At 42.3% G+C, this 15,119-nt stretch overlaps 1 protein-coding gene across 1 annotated transcript; it reads right to left on the bottom strand.

The window, feature by feature from the left end:
• Positions 1-7,237: 7,237 nt before the first annotated feature.
• On the bottom strand, positions 7,238-10,036 carry LOC129815909 (zinc finger protein with KRAB and SCAN domains 8-like). The gene is made up of 2 exons (XM_055870117.1): positions 9,692-10,036; positions 7,238-9,079 (listed from the first exon to the last, which is right to left on the bottom strand). Exons 1-2 carry the CDS (start codon positions 9,876-9,878, stop codon positions 8,079-8,081), a joined length of 1,188 nt encoding a protein of 395 aa, XP_055726092.1. The 5' UTR covers positions 9,879-10,036; the 3' UTR covers positions 7,238-8,078.
• Positions 10,037-15,119: the final 5,083 nt, after the last annotated feature.

Consider the following 15,119-nt stretch of genomic DNA (forward strand, 5'->3'; position numbering starts at 1 on the left):
AAATAAATATTTTAGATGTAACTAAGTTAAACTCATATCCACTTCTGTGCCATGCTCAGAAAGGCTATTATGAAACATCAGTGTTTTACTATGGAAAGGTCCTCCTAAAAGTGATTAAGATTGTCTCAAGCAGCACTGTCATGATTCTCCCTTTGCGGTTATCCTCTTATACTCAGTTAACCCTTTACATTTGCGCAAATTGGCCTATATGGATAGGGCTAAATAGTCATGTTTCTTACAGAATAAACATGACGAGCATATGGATAAAGAGGGTAGCAATTAAAAGGGAACAGTTTGGAGATTATGGGAAAATAATTGGACTAAAGTTGAGGACTGAATCCAAGCATTACACTTGATTTTATGTGAATTTTACATTTACTGTATTTGCTAAAATTTGCAAGATTAGCCAATTTAAGCATGACATGCCAGCAACAAACGCTGACAGTACACATCCAAGTATATCTGATCAAATTATGAAAGACAAACATTTTGAATTCCTTAGACATTTTTTTTCACCTCTTCCACATTCTATCAACAATGACAAGCCACCGGAGTCTGACATCTTAGATGGAAAATTACTGGATGACATTGCCACTATTTGCCATATCTTCAATTTAAGCCTACTAGAAAGTGTGTACCTTCAGGCCTGGAGGGAAGCAAAAGTCATTCCGTTACCTAAGAATAGTAAAGCCTCATTTACTCTTTTTGGTGTTTGACCAGATACAATGCTATTTTACAGTAAACAAATTGACAACAGACTTTCAGCACGCTTATAGGGAAGGAAATTCAACAAGCACAGCACTTACACAAATGACTGTTTGGCTGAAAGAAATTGATAAGATTGTGGGGGCTGCTTTTAATTTCATCGATCATAGTAAATAAGATTTTGTTCTTAACTGACTTGCCTAGTTAAATAAAACATATTGTAGATAGAGTTACCTAACAGATCACAGTTCTTTAATGGAAGCCTCTCCAACATAATCCAGGTAAAATCAGGAACTCCCCAGGGCAGCTGTCTAGGCCACTTACTTTTTTCCATACTTACTAATGACATGCCACTGGCTTTGAGTAAGGCCAATGTGACTATGTATGCGGATGACTCAACACTATACACGTCAGCTGCTACAGCGACTGAAATGACTGCAACACTTAACAAAGAGCTGCAGTTCATTTCAGAATGGGTGGCAAGGAATAAGTTAGTCCTAAATATTTCAAAAACTAAAATTATTGTATTTGGGACAAATCATTCACTATATATTGTAATGAATAATGTAGAAATTGAGCAAGTTCAAATCAAATCAAAGTTTATTTGTCACGTATGCCGAATACAACAGGTGTAGACCTTACAGTGAAATGCTTACTTACAGGCTCTAACCAACAGTGTGAAAAAAAGGTATGTGTATTTGTGTGTGTGTAAGTAAAGAAATAAAACAACAGTAAAAAGACATTTGAAAATAAGAGTAGCAAGGCTATATACAGACACCGGTTAGTCAGGCTTATTGAGGTAGTATGTACATGTAGATATGGTTAAAGTGACTATGCATATATGATGAACAGAGAATAGCAGTAGCGTAAAAAGAGGGGTTGGCGGGTGGTGGGACACAATGCAGATAGTCCGGTTAGCCAATGTGCGGGAGCACTGGTTGGTCGGGCCAATTGAGGTAGCATGTACATGAACGTATAGTTAAAGTGACTATGCATATAAGATAAACAGAAAGTAGCAGCAGCGTAAGAGGGGTTGGGGGGGGCACACAATGCAAATAGTCCGGGTAACCATTTGGTTACCTGTTCAGGAGCCTTATGGCTTGGGGGTAAAAACTGTTGAGAAGCCTTTTTGTCCTAGACTTGGCACTCCGGTACCGCTTGCCATGCGGTAGTAGAGAGAACAGTCTATGACTGGGGTGGCTGGGGTCTTTGACAATTTTTAGGGCCTTCCTCTGGCACAGCCTGGTGTAGAGGTGGATGGCAGGCAGCTTTGCCCCAGTGATGTGCTGGGCCGTACGCACTACCCTCTGAAGTGCCTTGCGGTCGGAGACCGAGCAATTGCCGTACCAGGTAGTGATGCAACCGGTCAGGATGCTCTCGATGTTGCAGCTGTAGAACCTTTTGAGGATCTCAGGACCCATGCCAAATCTTTTTAGATTCCTGAGGGGGAATAGGCTTTGTCGTGTCCTCTTCACAACTGTCTTGGTGTGTTTGGACCATTCTAGTTTGTTGTGGACACCAAGGAACTTGAAGCTCTCAACCTGCTCCACTACAGCCCCGTCGATGAGAATGGGGGCGTGCTTGGTGCTCCTTTTCCTGTAGTCCACAATCATCTCCTTAGTCTTGGTTACGTTGAGGGATAGGTTGTTATTCTGGCACCACCCGGCCAGGTCTCTGACCTCCTCCCTATAGGCTGTCTCGTCGTTGATCAGGCCTACCACTGTTGTGTCGTCTGCAAACCTAATGGTGTTGGAGTCGTGCCTGGCCGTGCAGTCGTGATTGAACAGCGAGTACAGGAAGGGACTGAGCACGCACCCCTGGGGAGCTCCAGTGTTGAGGATCAGTGTGGTAGATGTGTTGCTACCTACCCTCACCACCTGGGGCCGGCCCGTCAGGAAGTCCAGGATCCAATTGTGGAGGGAGGTGTTTAGTCCCAGGTTCCTTAGCTTAGTGATGAGCTTAGAGGATACTATGGTGTTGAACGCTGAGCTGTAGTCAATGAATAGCATTCTCACATAGGTGTTCCTTTTGTATAGGTGGGAAAGGGCAGTGTGGAGTGCAATAGAGATTGCATCATCTGTGGATCTGTTTGGGCGGTATGCAAATTGGAGTGGGTCTAGGGTTTCTGGGATAATGGTGTTTATGTGAGCCATTTACCAGCCTTTCAAAGCACTTCATGGCTACGGACGTGAGTGCTACGGGTCTGTAGTCATTTAGGCAGGTTGCCTTTGTGTTCTTGGGCACAGGGACTATTGTGGTCTGCTTGAAAGATGTTGGTATTACAGACTCAATCAGGGACATGTTGAAAATGTCAGTGAAGACACCTGCTAGTTGGTCAGCACATGCCCGGGGCACACGTACTGGTAGTCCGTCTGGCCCCGCAGCCTTGTTTATGTTGACCTGTTTAAAGGTCTTACTCACGTCGGCTACGGAGAGCGTGATCACATAGTCGTCCGGAACAGCTGATGCTCTCATGCATGTTTTAGTGTTGCTTACCTCGAAGCGAGCATAGAAGTGATTTAGCTCGTCTGGTAGGCTTGTGTCACTGGGCAGCTCGCGGCTGTGCTTCCCTTTGTAGTCTGTAATAGTTTGCAAGCCCTGCCACATCCGACGAGCGTCAGAGCCGGTGTAGTATGATATAATCTTAGTCCTGTATTGACGCTTTGCCTGTTTGATGGTTCGTCGCAGGGCATAGCGGGTTTTCTTGTAAGCTTCCGGGTTAGAGTCCCGCACCTTGAAAGCGGCAGCTCTACCCTTTAGCTCAGTGTGAATGTTACCTGTAATCCATGGCTTCTGGTTGGGGTATGTACGTACAGTCACTGTGGGGACGACGTCCTCAATGCGCTTATTGACAAAGCCAGTGACTGATGTGGTATATTCCTCAATGTCATCAGAAGAATCCCGGAACATGTTCCAGTCTGTGATAGCAAAGCAGTCCTGTAGTTTAGCATCTGCTTCATCTGACCACTTTTTTATAGACCGAGTCACTGGTGCTTCCTGCTTTAATTTTAGCTTGTAAGCAGGAATCAGGAGGAGAGAGTTGTGGTTGGATTTACGTATGTTGAGGTGGCTAAACTGCTTGGAGTAACTCTGGATTGTAAACGGTCATGGTGAAAACATATTGATATAACAGTAGCTAAGATGGAGAGAAGTCTGTCCATAATAAAGCGCTGCTATGCCTTCTTAACACTATCAACAAGGCAGGTTCTACAGGCCCTAGTTTTGTCGCACCTAGACTACTGTTCAGTCAATTCAGTCAATTCAGAGAAGCAGATCATCATTTTGGTGCGCATAGAATAGTCACACGTGCATTCAGATGAGTGTTCCCCACAAATGTTTTATTTAACCTTTATTTAACTAGGCAAGTCAGTTAAGAACAAATTCTTATTTACAATGACGGCCTACGCCAGCCAAACCCGGACGATGCTGGGCCAATTGTGCAACGCAATATGGGACTCCCAATCACGGCCGGTTGTGATACAGCCTTGTAACTGTACATCAAGCATAGTTATCAAAAACGTTTGCACTAAGTTTCACGAGTTTTATGATATGGAAAAGTGAAGTGCACATTTGGACGTGTGTTTGGCTTGCTTATATGACATCAAAGCGGTATTTATCATCCTCAACATCTCATCTTTCAAAACACATCGAGTCCTCTTTATTTACAGCATTTCCCTCACTCAGACAATAAAGCATTTGCAAAAGTTACCCAATTCGCAGGAGTGATGGGAGCAACTTTTTGTCCAGCATTGTGCTCAAGATCAAAACCACTGTCAGTGCTCTGGGTACATCGAATTCAATACAAAACCTAGGAGGCTTGTGGTTTTGAACCGCTTCCATTGACTTACACAGTAATTATGACAACTTCCGGAGGACGTCCTCCATCCTATCAGAGCTCTTGCAGCATGTTGACATGCTGACAGAGAATGAATCTAGTACTTTAAGCATTAACTACAGCTAGCTAGCACTGTAGTGCATAAAATGTGGTGAGTAGTTACTATACTAGAACAGTTTTGAACAAATTAATTTCTTTAAAAATTAAGGGGAAGCAAGCGAGAGAGAGCTTGCTATAATTTGTATTTTTTTCACTTAGCTAGTGAATGCAGCTAGTTTAGCCTATTCAAACACCTGGCTTAAACAGAGGGGTGCAATGTTTGCTAGCTGGCTATAGCTATCCAACACTGAAACTCTTCCAAGTCAAGGTAAGTTTTTGGTTTTATTCATTTATTGCCACCGGGGCCAGTCGGTGTAACTGCTAAACTGCTTGCTGACTGTACACGGTGCATGATTGTAGCGGGTTTACTAACACGTTGCTTTTAGTAGCTATGTTGTCTATGACATTAGCTAATATGGTGACAACGATGTAGACTGTGTGTAGTGGTTTGGAATTGTTTTCTTCCTGGTTACAGACAGCTGATGTGTTGTGCACTGAAGTCCACAAAGTGAAGGGAAAAGGTCAGAGGAGAAGAGCGCATAGATGCGAAAAGGAATTATACAACGATCAAAAGGATCATGCTGTTTGTATGTGGCTGCTATGAAAGTGAACTGTACTTGTGTGTATTTGTATTTATTAGGGATCCCCATTAGCTGTTGCCAAGGCAGCAGCTACTCTTCCTGGGGTCCCAACACATTAAGGCACTAACATTACATATAAAACAAAAGGTGTGATCAGGGGTGTATTCATTCCGCCGATTCTGTTAAAAAACATTTCTTAAACGGAACGAAATGGGGATAAACATACCTGAATTTGTCCAATAGAAACTCTCATTTACAACTGTTGGACTAATGATTACATCCTAGATCAGCTAGATGCAGGCAAGTGTGCACAAGGCAGTATTGAATGTGTCTATGTCTGTCACCTTGATTACTCAAATTTCTCTTGACCTGTGCATCTTGTCGTGGCTGAATCAGATTTAGCTAGGTAACAGATAGATAAGATGTTATTTTCATCATATGCTTGTGAGATACTTGTCATTAGAATGGTGCCCTTTGGACTATAGGGTTGGCAGTGCATTTTCCCCTTCTCAGCTAGGGCTTAGTCATTTGGGGCCAGAGAGGGGAGAGGTCAGGCTTGTCTTCATAAGTCAATGTATCTGTTAAACCATGTGGTGCTATGTAGAATATCAGAAAGGGAGGAGGACAGAATGGAACATTGTCTTCTTATGGGAATCTGTATGTAACTATTCCTAAACCATGTGAAGGGATGGCGTTATTAATGGGGAACCAGTTAGTTCTCATACAATGTCTGTACGCCAGTCACTCCCTACTTTTCTCATGGGGGAAGGAGTAAGGCAGTGTTTGGAACCATTGTATGTCCCCTCTGAGGTTGCCCTTATCTTGATCTGGTATATGACCTAAGAGGTTCACTGTCTTCAGTGAGTTTGTCCAGGTTTGGGAGTATCTAGGATTGACAATTGATATATGCCATTGGATGAGGTAATGTTTTGGTAGACAGTGAAGTACCAAGAATGAGATTGATACCTTGTTTTGGGAGACCAAACTGAAAGATGATTTATAGCTGATGCTGTCTAGCTATGGGATACTCCTCTTTCGAGTAAATGATTCTTTGTAAGTTGAGAGGGGTGTATCTTGGCTATAAATGAAACTAATTATTGTTTTGTAAGGACTCAGAGAATTCATTTATAGACACTGAATTGATCTGAGTCAAAAAAAGGGCTTTGGTGAAGCTTATATATATATATTAAAGATGGATTTTATAATATAACTCTGACTTATGTGTGTGGTTGGCTATCTCTCTTCATTGAGTAATACAGGAAATTACCACGTCAACCTACCTTGTAAAATTTCATTCATTGGCTAGGTTGTAGCAAGCTCATGGTGGGTATAGGGAAAATTCGATGTTACATTGAGCTGAGTGAATGGAATATGAATGAAAGTAATCCAATATGCTGTAATAGAAATAAGGCCATGCTCATTAAAACAAATAATCGTCCTCCCTCAATTTAAAATGGCATAGACCGCCACTGTGTTCAACATACTCCAGAAGTATATGTTGAGATGTCAACAAATCGCTGATCAACATTAAGTCCTGTGGATTGCACATCCTGCATTAAGCATTCCGGAATGGATGCAAAGCCGCTGACTGGGATATAGAGCACAAGTCTTTACTGGCTTTTTCACAATTGCCCTGCACATAACGAAGACTTTGTAAGAGCCACAGATTGTAGCACTAGCATGTACTTCTGCATGTACCGATGGATAGAAAATGGAAATGTGTCGGACCACTGCTCTGGCCGCACGTAAAACAGTACGTGGAGATAGTGAGAAGAGGAGAACAAACCAGAGAGAAGAAAGAGAGAGAGATTAACTCATGGACAGTCAGAAATGTGTAAAAAAAAGAAAAGTTTACAAACAACTTGTTCAGTGTTATGTTCAGGTTTGTGTGTGTGTGTGTGTGTTAGAGAGTATTTAACTCCTGGACTTTCAGACACACAAATAATGCACTTGTTATGTATTATTTTTTTAAACTTATTTTTCTCTGTTGTATCTGTTAAGGTATTGCTATACAAAATATATTCATCAATGTTTATTATTTTAAATCAAACTATATTGTCTGTGTCATAAGTTATAAATAAGCTTTGTATTATTTGACAATCATTGGTTAGTGTCAATACCACATTTTTTATTTTTATATAGAGATGCCACCATTTATTGGTCATGGAAATTTGGTTAAAAGTCATGGAAAATTCCTAAAATGTCATCTTGTCAGAATGTGTATGAACCACACTTGAGCTCTGAAGTCCTGTATTACATGTTACTGTACAGCCAATGCGTTGCAATTTAGGCACTTATCAGTGTCCCAATCTGTCATTTTTAACCCACATACCGGTACGCTATGGCCTCGATTCAATTAGATCGAGGCTTCCAGGCGTTGACCTGCGTTTTGGCGGTGTTGGGAGGTGTAACTGCAATATGAGCTGACAAATCGGTGAGCGGCTACTGTTGTGTGTCACCAACATCTCCCTTCCTTATTATCAACAACACGTTAGAAGTTGAAAAACGACGATAAGGTGTAGGCTCTATTGATGTTAGAAATAACGACAGGCATGTTTTCATGTTCATTTGGGATTAGAGGATTTATAGTCTATCAGTCTAATTGAAGTGTAGACAATAGAACATCACACATTCAAGTGTTTAAATTTGTAACGTTGCTGTATGGGAATTGTCGGATATAAAGTAGGGTGTTGTTTCGTTGCATCCAATGGCAGTGTCTGCAAAAAGGCAACAAGCAGCGCTTGTGGATTTCACAGCTCTTAATGCAGTTCCAACTCGACACCGCTAAAACAACCGCTAAAACAACTGGAGGTCGGCAAATGTCATTCTTACAAGTGAAGCGTTTACTACAAAAAAAGTCAACAATGTGGTTGTTCTCCTCTGTGACTTCGCTGGTGCCGTTTTAGATGACTTGCTGTTCTGAAGCATTTCACACACATAGGGCACTTATATGGTCTCTCCCCTGTATGAATCCTCAAATGTGCTGCTTGGGATCCACTGTGAGTGAAGCATTTACCACATTCTTTGCACTGATACGGTTTCTCTCCAGTGTGCGTCCTCATATGTATGGTCAGGATTTTCTTTTGACTGAAGCATTTGCCACATTCTTTGCATTGATATGGTTTCTCCCCTGAGTGAGTCAGCCTGTGACTGGTAAGGGTTCTCTTCTCTCTGAAACTCTTGCCACATACATTGCAACAATATGGTTTCTCCCCAGTGTGAATTCTCTGATGAGTTTTTAAAATGCTAATTTTCAGAAAGCATTTCCTGCAGACGGGACACCTGTGTGGTCTCTCCCCTGAGTGAGCCTCCCTCAATGGAACTTTCAGTTCACTGGCTTCCCTGGTCTTAATAGAGCTTTGTACTTTCTTTGTCCATGTTGTCTTTGATTTGAGTGGCTGTAACCGTGACATTAGCCCTATACTTTCACTGTTCCCAATATGAGCTGCAGAACAATCAGAATTTACTGTAGAAAAGGGATTTAATTCATTGTTTGGTTCATATACCTCATAGCCCTCCCCATCAAGTTCTGTTTTGATATCTTCAGTTGTTTTAGTGGGAAGAGAGTCCCTCTCTCTGTTCTCCATAGTCTGGGTTTGGGGAAGATATACGGGCTGAGGAGGGTCCTGATCATAGTCACTTTTCACACAGGGAAGAGAGAATATGAACTCTTTGATATCAGACTCCAGCCCCTGAAGCTGCTCTTCCTCCTGACTGGTCCCAAACTCCTCCTGTTCTTCTTTAATCGGAGTGGGCTCTGGGTCCTCCTGGACCAGACCAGACCTCCACTCCTGCTCACAGTGCTGCTGCTCAGTGGGAACCTCCTCTTCAGGGACAGGGAGAATGAGCTGCTGGGTGTCTGAGATGATTGGATAACTAATTAGTCATCAATAGAGAGCAATAGTAATGGCATCTTTTTGTAGGCACTAACTCCGCCATGGTTCGTTGGATAAAACCTATGGGGAAATGGAGTTTTTGTAGGGGCTTTGGGTAAATGCAGAAAATATGGTCAGAGGTCAACACAGGCTTAGGAGATCTTATGTTAAGTTCTATGAGATAATCTTCATCAGCTAACGTCACTTTTTGTGAATTTTTAAGCATTTATGTAATAAAACCCCCCAAAGAGTTCATAATTCATAAAGGTCATGTTAACTGACTGATATTATCTCAAATAACAAAACATAAGATCTCCTAAGCCTGTGTTAAGTTCACCTCTGATCCCATTTTCAGCGTTTATCCCAAAAGCCTATTATTTCCCCGTAGGAATGGCTCAACGAACGGGACCGGTTTTTAGGACTACAAGCTGGTGAACGCTGTAGTTCTATGTGCCAAGTTCAAATTAACATTAATTTTCAGAAAAATATCTACAAATCGGTTGATTGCCAGGCCTGGCTGGTTCAATCACATTAATTGATCTAGCGGCGGTCATTACTACCAGAGCCATCTATTAATTACATATGGCTCTGCTCACCTGGTCTCTGTATGTCAGGTTTGCAAACCAAATCCAGCAGCCTCCGTAGACGTTCGATCTCCTCATTTGAACGGGAGATTTCTTCCTGGTACTCTCCTATGGTATTTTCCACGGCTCCAAATATCTCAACAGCCACCGCTGTTAACCGCTCGTTTAGATAAACCTGCAACAGCCGCATTTTAGACATTTTGAGGGAATGTGACGAACAGAATAAGTTAACACGTTTATGCTATGTGCTGCTAACGCGGTGTCTATGGTACCTAGCAAGCGACCATCCTTTCGAGACCGCAAAAGATAGGCTATTTTCCCCTTTTGTGTCAACAACGCGAACGTTTCCTCTTTACGTATCGGTAAACGAGGGAGATGTCGCCGCCTGCTGTACTGGAGATATAGCGCATTTGAATTGAACGATCTCCACCTGGCACCAACATGTGAGTCCCAAAAAATATGCAAACAAATTACACCAAAAGTTTTGCTGTAATGGGAAATATCCTACATCTCAATATAATGTGTCTAAAGGTAAAGTTTGAGAAACTCAATTATAATACATGAAGGTTGAGAAATGACATTTTTTTTAAATATAATTTGAGCCCTGTCCTATCTAATAAAAGTTGTATTCACATTCACAAGTAGCATAACAATAGAAATCTATTATTTCTATGAGCATAACTCCAGGACTCTATAAAATGGTTTAGGCACTCAGCCTAGGCTGTAGATATACCATACACGCTCCGAACAATATCTACCCAGTGGTCACAGCTTGGGGAAGCATTTTGTAGACAATTTAGAGTTGTGAATGCAATGATATTGTTTGGAAAATGTATAATAAAAAAGAACAGGTTGTAGATTAACCATACCGCTCTCACAGATTTTTAAAACCCTTTCCTACAGTCAAATGACCAAATCAACCTCTAGTGGCCTCATTGGTGGAATGTTATTCATATTTTAATAATTTTATAATTAATAGACATAATTTTTTTTAAACAGCTGAAAATCTGGTGTTTCTATGTCAAATGGTTTTGTTATATTTCAGGCTTCTGTGATGTACACCACCATTCAAAAGTTTGGGGTCACTTACAAATGTCCTTGTTTTCCATGAAAACATACATGAAATGAGTTGCAAAATGAATAGGAAATATAGTCAAGACGTTGACAAGGTTATAAATAATGATTTTTAATTGAAATAATAATTGTGTCCTTCAAACTTTGCTTTTGTCAAAGAATCCTCCATTTGCAGCAATTACAGCCTTGCAGACCTTTGGCATTCTAGTTGTCAATTTGTTGAGGTAATCTGAAGAGATTTCACCCCATGCTTCCTGAAGCACCAAGTTGGATTGGCTTGATGGGCATTTCTTACGTACCATACGGTCAAGCTGCTCCCACAACAGCTCAATAGGGTTGAGATCCGGTGACTGTGCTGGCCACTCCATTATACACAGAATACTAGCTGACTGCTTCTTCCCTAAATAGTTCTTGCATAGTTTCGAGCTGTGCTTTGGGTCATTGTCCTGTTGTAGGAGGAAATTGGCTCCAATTAAGTGCCGTCCACAGGATATGGCATGGCGTTGCAAAATGGAATGATAGCCTTCCTTCTTCAAGATCCCTTTTACCCTGTACAAATCTACCACTTTACCACCACCAAAGCACCCCCAGACCATCACATTGCCTCCACCATGTTTGACAGATTGTGTCAAGCACTCTTCCAGCATCTTTTCATTTTTTTCTGCGTCTCACGAATGTTCTTCTTTGTGATCTGAACACCTCAAACTTAGATTCGTCTGTCCATAACACTTTTTTCCAATCTTCCTCTGTCCAGTGTCTGTGTGTTCTTTTGCCCATCTTAATGTTTTCTTTTTATTGGCCAGTCTGAGATATGGCTTTTTCTTTGCAACTCTGCCTAGAAGGCCAGCATCACCTCTTCACTGTTGACGTTGAGACTGGTGTTTTCCTGGGTATAATTTAATGAAGCGGCCAGTTGAGGACTTGTGAAGTGTCTGTTTCTCAAACTAGACACTCTAATGTACTTGTCCTCTTGCTCAGTTGTGCACCAGGGCCTCCCACTCTTTATATTCTGGTTAGAGCCAGTTTGTGCTGAGTAGTACACAGCGTTGTACGAGAACTTCAGTTTCTTGGCAATTTCTCGCATGGAATAGCCTTAATTTCTCAGAACAAGAATAGACTGACGAGTTTCAGAAGAAAGTTCATTGTTTCTGGGCATTTTGAGCCTGTAATCGAACCCACAACTGCTGATGCACCAGATACTCAACTGGTCTAAAGAAGGCCAGTTGTATTGCTTCTTTAATCAGGACAACAGTTTTCAGCTGTGCTAACATAATTGCAAAAGGGGTTTTCTAATGATCAATTAGCCTTTTAAAACGATAAACTTGGATTAGCTAACACAATGTGCCATTGGAACACAGGAGTGATGGTTGCTGATAATGGGCCTCTGTAATCCTATGTAGATATTCCACAAAAAATCTGAAGTTTCCAGCCACAATAGTCGTTTACAACATTAACAATGTCTGCACTGTATTTCTGATCAATTTTATGTTATTTTAATGGACCAAAAAATGTGCTTTTCTTTCAAAAACAAGGACATTCCTAAGTGACCCCAAACTTTTGAACGGAAGTGTAGATACATCTGTCTATTTGACAATTTAAAACACAATACAACCACACATGGATAATGCATTCAGTCATCGAGGATGACACAAAAATCAATGTGATGATGTTGAATCAAGTGAACAACTAATGGGATTTGCAAAGTCATCGATATTAGGGAATTTAGTATTTTTTTCACCCAACTTTTTACCTAAATCCAATGACAGTGAGACATTTTTTGTTGTTGATTCCACATTGAATTCACATGAGTTGATAACCAGATGTAAATCAAAACTAGATATTGAACTGATATTTGTGGTGGGAATTCAGAGTCTTTTTGATGAGCCGGCTCATTTGGCTCCCAAACAGCTCTTTGTTCAAAATGCTTTAAAAAAATCGACCTTGACCCATGAAAAAATAGCACATGCCCAATGTAAACCCAAAAAGGTAGGCTACCATTATGTCGATCGTGAAATTTTTCAGGACAAATTATTAGATAGCCTGCAAAAGAAATCAGCGTGGACCAGATTGACGTGGTCTCCCCACTATTTATTGTTTCTGCAGTGAGGATTCAACTTCTTTGATACTTATTTTGTAACTTATCTGCAGAAAAATGCTGTTTTGAGCTCAAAAAACAGTAGTAGCAGAATGCAAATCAGGGAGCCAAATAAACGACTCGTTCACCGAGGCGATTCGGTTCCCGACGTTCATCAAAAAAATCAGTTCAAAAATAGCCGTTCGTTCGTAAACGACCCATCACTAGTGGGGTGTGATGAAATTTTACTTAAAAAAAACAACAAGTCATGCAATCTGATGTAAAAGTCCTCAATGGATGTTAATGTGATTTATATCCGTTTGTCCAGTTTCTCTCCAGTTTCTCTCGCCTTGTGTAACCCACAGAGTTCAATGGGAGCTCATTGTGGCAGTGGCTTTGATGCTGACATTATGGAGGACCTTCCTGGCAGTAAACCTTTTATATTATTACCATGTTATTAGTTTCCACACCCTTGCTTCAACCTCTTCATGTTCTTTTGAATTGAGGAAAAGGGACATTTTTGCATTTTGATTCATCTTCTAATTATACACTGCTCAAAAAAATAAAGGGAACACTTAAACAACACAATGCTGTTGTGCAAATGGAATAGACAAAAGGTGGAAAATATAGGCAATTAGCAAGACACCCCCAATAAAGGAGTGGTTCTGCAGGTGGTGACCACAGACCACTTCTCAGTTCCTATGCTTCCTGGCTGATGTTTTGGTCACTTTTGAATGCTGGCGGTGCTTTCACTCTAGTGGTAGCATGAGACGGAGTCTACAACCCACACAAGTGGCTCAGGTAGTGCAGCTCATCCAGGATGGCACATCAATGCGAGCTGTGGCAAGAAGGTTTGCTGTGTCTGTCAGCGTAGTGTCCAGAGCATGGAGGCGCTACCAGGAGACAGGCCAGTACATCAGGAGACGTGGAGGAGGCTGAAGGAGGGCAACAACCCAGCAGCAGGACCGCTACCTCCGCCTTTGTGCAAGGAGGAGCACTGCCAGAGCCCTGCAAAATGACCTCCAGCAGGCCACAAATGTGCATGTGTCAGCATATGGTCTCACAAGGGGTCTGAGGATCTCATCTCGGTACCTAATGGCAGTCAGGCTACCTCTGGCGAGCACATGGAGGGCTGTGCGGCCCCACAAAGAAATGCCGCCCCACACCATGACTGACCCACCGCCAAACCGGTCATGCTGGAGGATGTTGCAGGCAGCAGAATGTTCTCCACGGCGTCTCCAGACTCTGTCACGTCTGTCACATGTGCTCAGTGTGAACCTGCTTTCATCTGTGAAGAACACAGGGCGCCAGTGGCGAATTTGCCAATCTTGGTGTTCTCTGGCAAATGCCAAACGTCCTGCACGGTGTTGGGCTGTAAGCACAACCCCCACCTGTGGACGTCGGGCCCTCATACCACCCTCATGGAGTCTGTTTCTGACCGTTTGAGCAGACACATGCACATTTGTGGCCTGCTGGAGGTCATTTTGCAGGGCTCTGGCAGTGCACCTCGCACAAAGGCGGAGGTAGCGCTCCTGCTGCTGGGTTGTTGCCCTCCTACGGCCTCCTCCACGTCTCCTGATGTACTGGCTTGTCTCCTGGTAGCGCCTCCATGCTCTGGACACTATGCTGACAGACACAGCAAACCTTCTTGCCACAGCTCGCATTGATGTGCCATCCTGGATGAGCTGCACTACCTGAGCCACTTGTGTGGGTTGTAGACTCCGTCTCATGCTACCACTAGAGTGAAAGCACCGCCAGCATTCAAGTGACCAAAACATCAGCCAGGAAGCATAGGAACTGAGAAGTGGTCTGTGGTCACCACCTGCAGAACCACTCCTTTATTGGGGGTGTCTTGCTAATTGTCTATAATTTCCACCTGTTGTCTATTCCATTTGCACAACAGCATGTGAAATGTATTGTCAATCAGTGTTGCTTCCTAAGTGGACAGTTTGATTTCACAGAAGTGTGATTGACTTGGAGTTACATTGTGTTGTTTAAGTGTTCCCTTTATTTTTTTGAGCAGTGTATATATATATATATGTTTAAAACATAAAAAAAAAAACTTTGACCCCTTTTTCTCCCCAATTTCGTAGTATCCAAATTGGTAGTTACAGTCTTGTCTCATCGCTGCAACTCCCATACAGACTCGGAGAGGCGAAGGTTGAGAGCTACGCGTCGTCCAAAACACAACCCGGACGACGCTGGGCCAATTGTGCGCCGCCCCATGGGTCTCCCGGGCGCGGTCGGCTGCGACAGAGCCTGGACTAGAATCAGGATCTCTAGTGGCACAGC

The sequence above is a fragment of the Salvelinus fontinalis genome, chromosome 18 (assembly GCF_029448725.1).
Source record: "Salvelinus fontinalis isolate EN_2023a chromosome 18, ASM2944872v1, whole genome shotgun sequence".
NCBI classification, from domain to species: Eukaryota; Metazoa; Chordata; class Actinopteri; order Salmoniformes; family Salmonidae; genus Salvelinus; species Salvelinus fontinalis.

What these genes read in the sequence shown, in the direction of transcription:
- LOC129815909 (XM_055870117.1), bottom strand. Translation starts at nt 9,878, where the DNA reads ATGTCTAAAATGCGGCTGTTGCAGGTTTATCTAAACGAGCGGTTAACA. An exon ending in ACCTGACATACAGAGACCAG is followed by an intron (nt 9,080 to 9,691) that starts GTGAGCAGAGCC and finishes CAATCATCTCAG; the next exon opens with ACACCCAGCAGCTCATTCTC.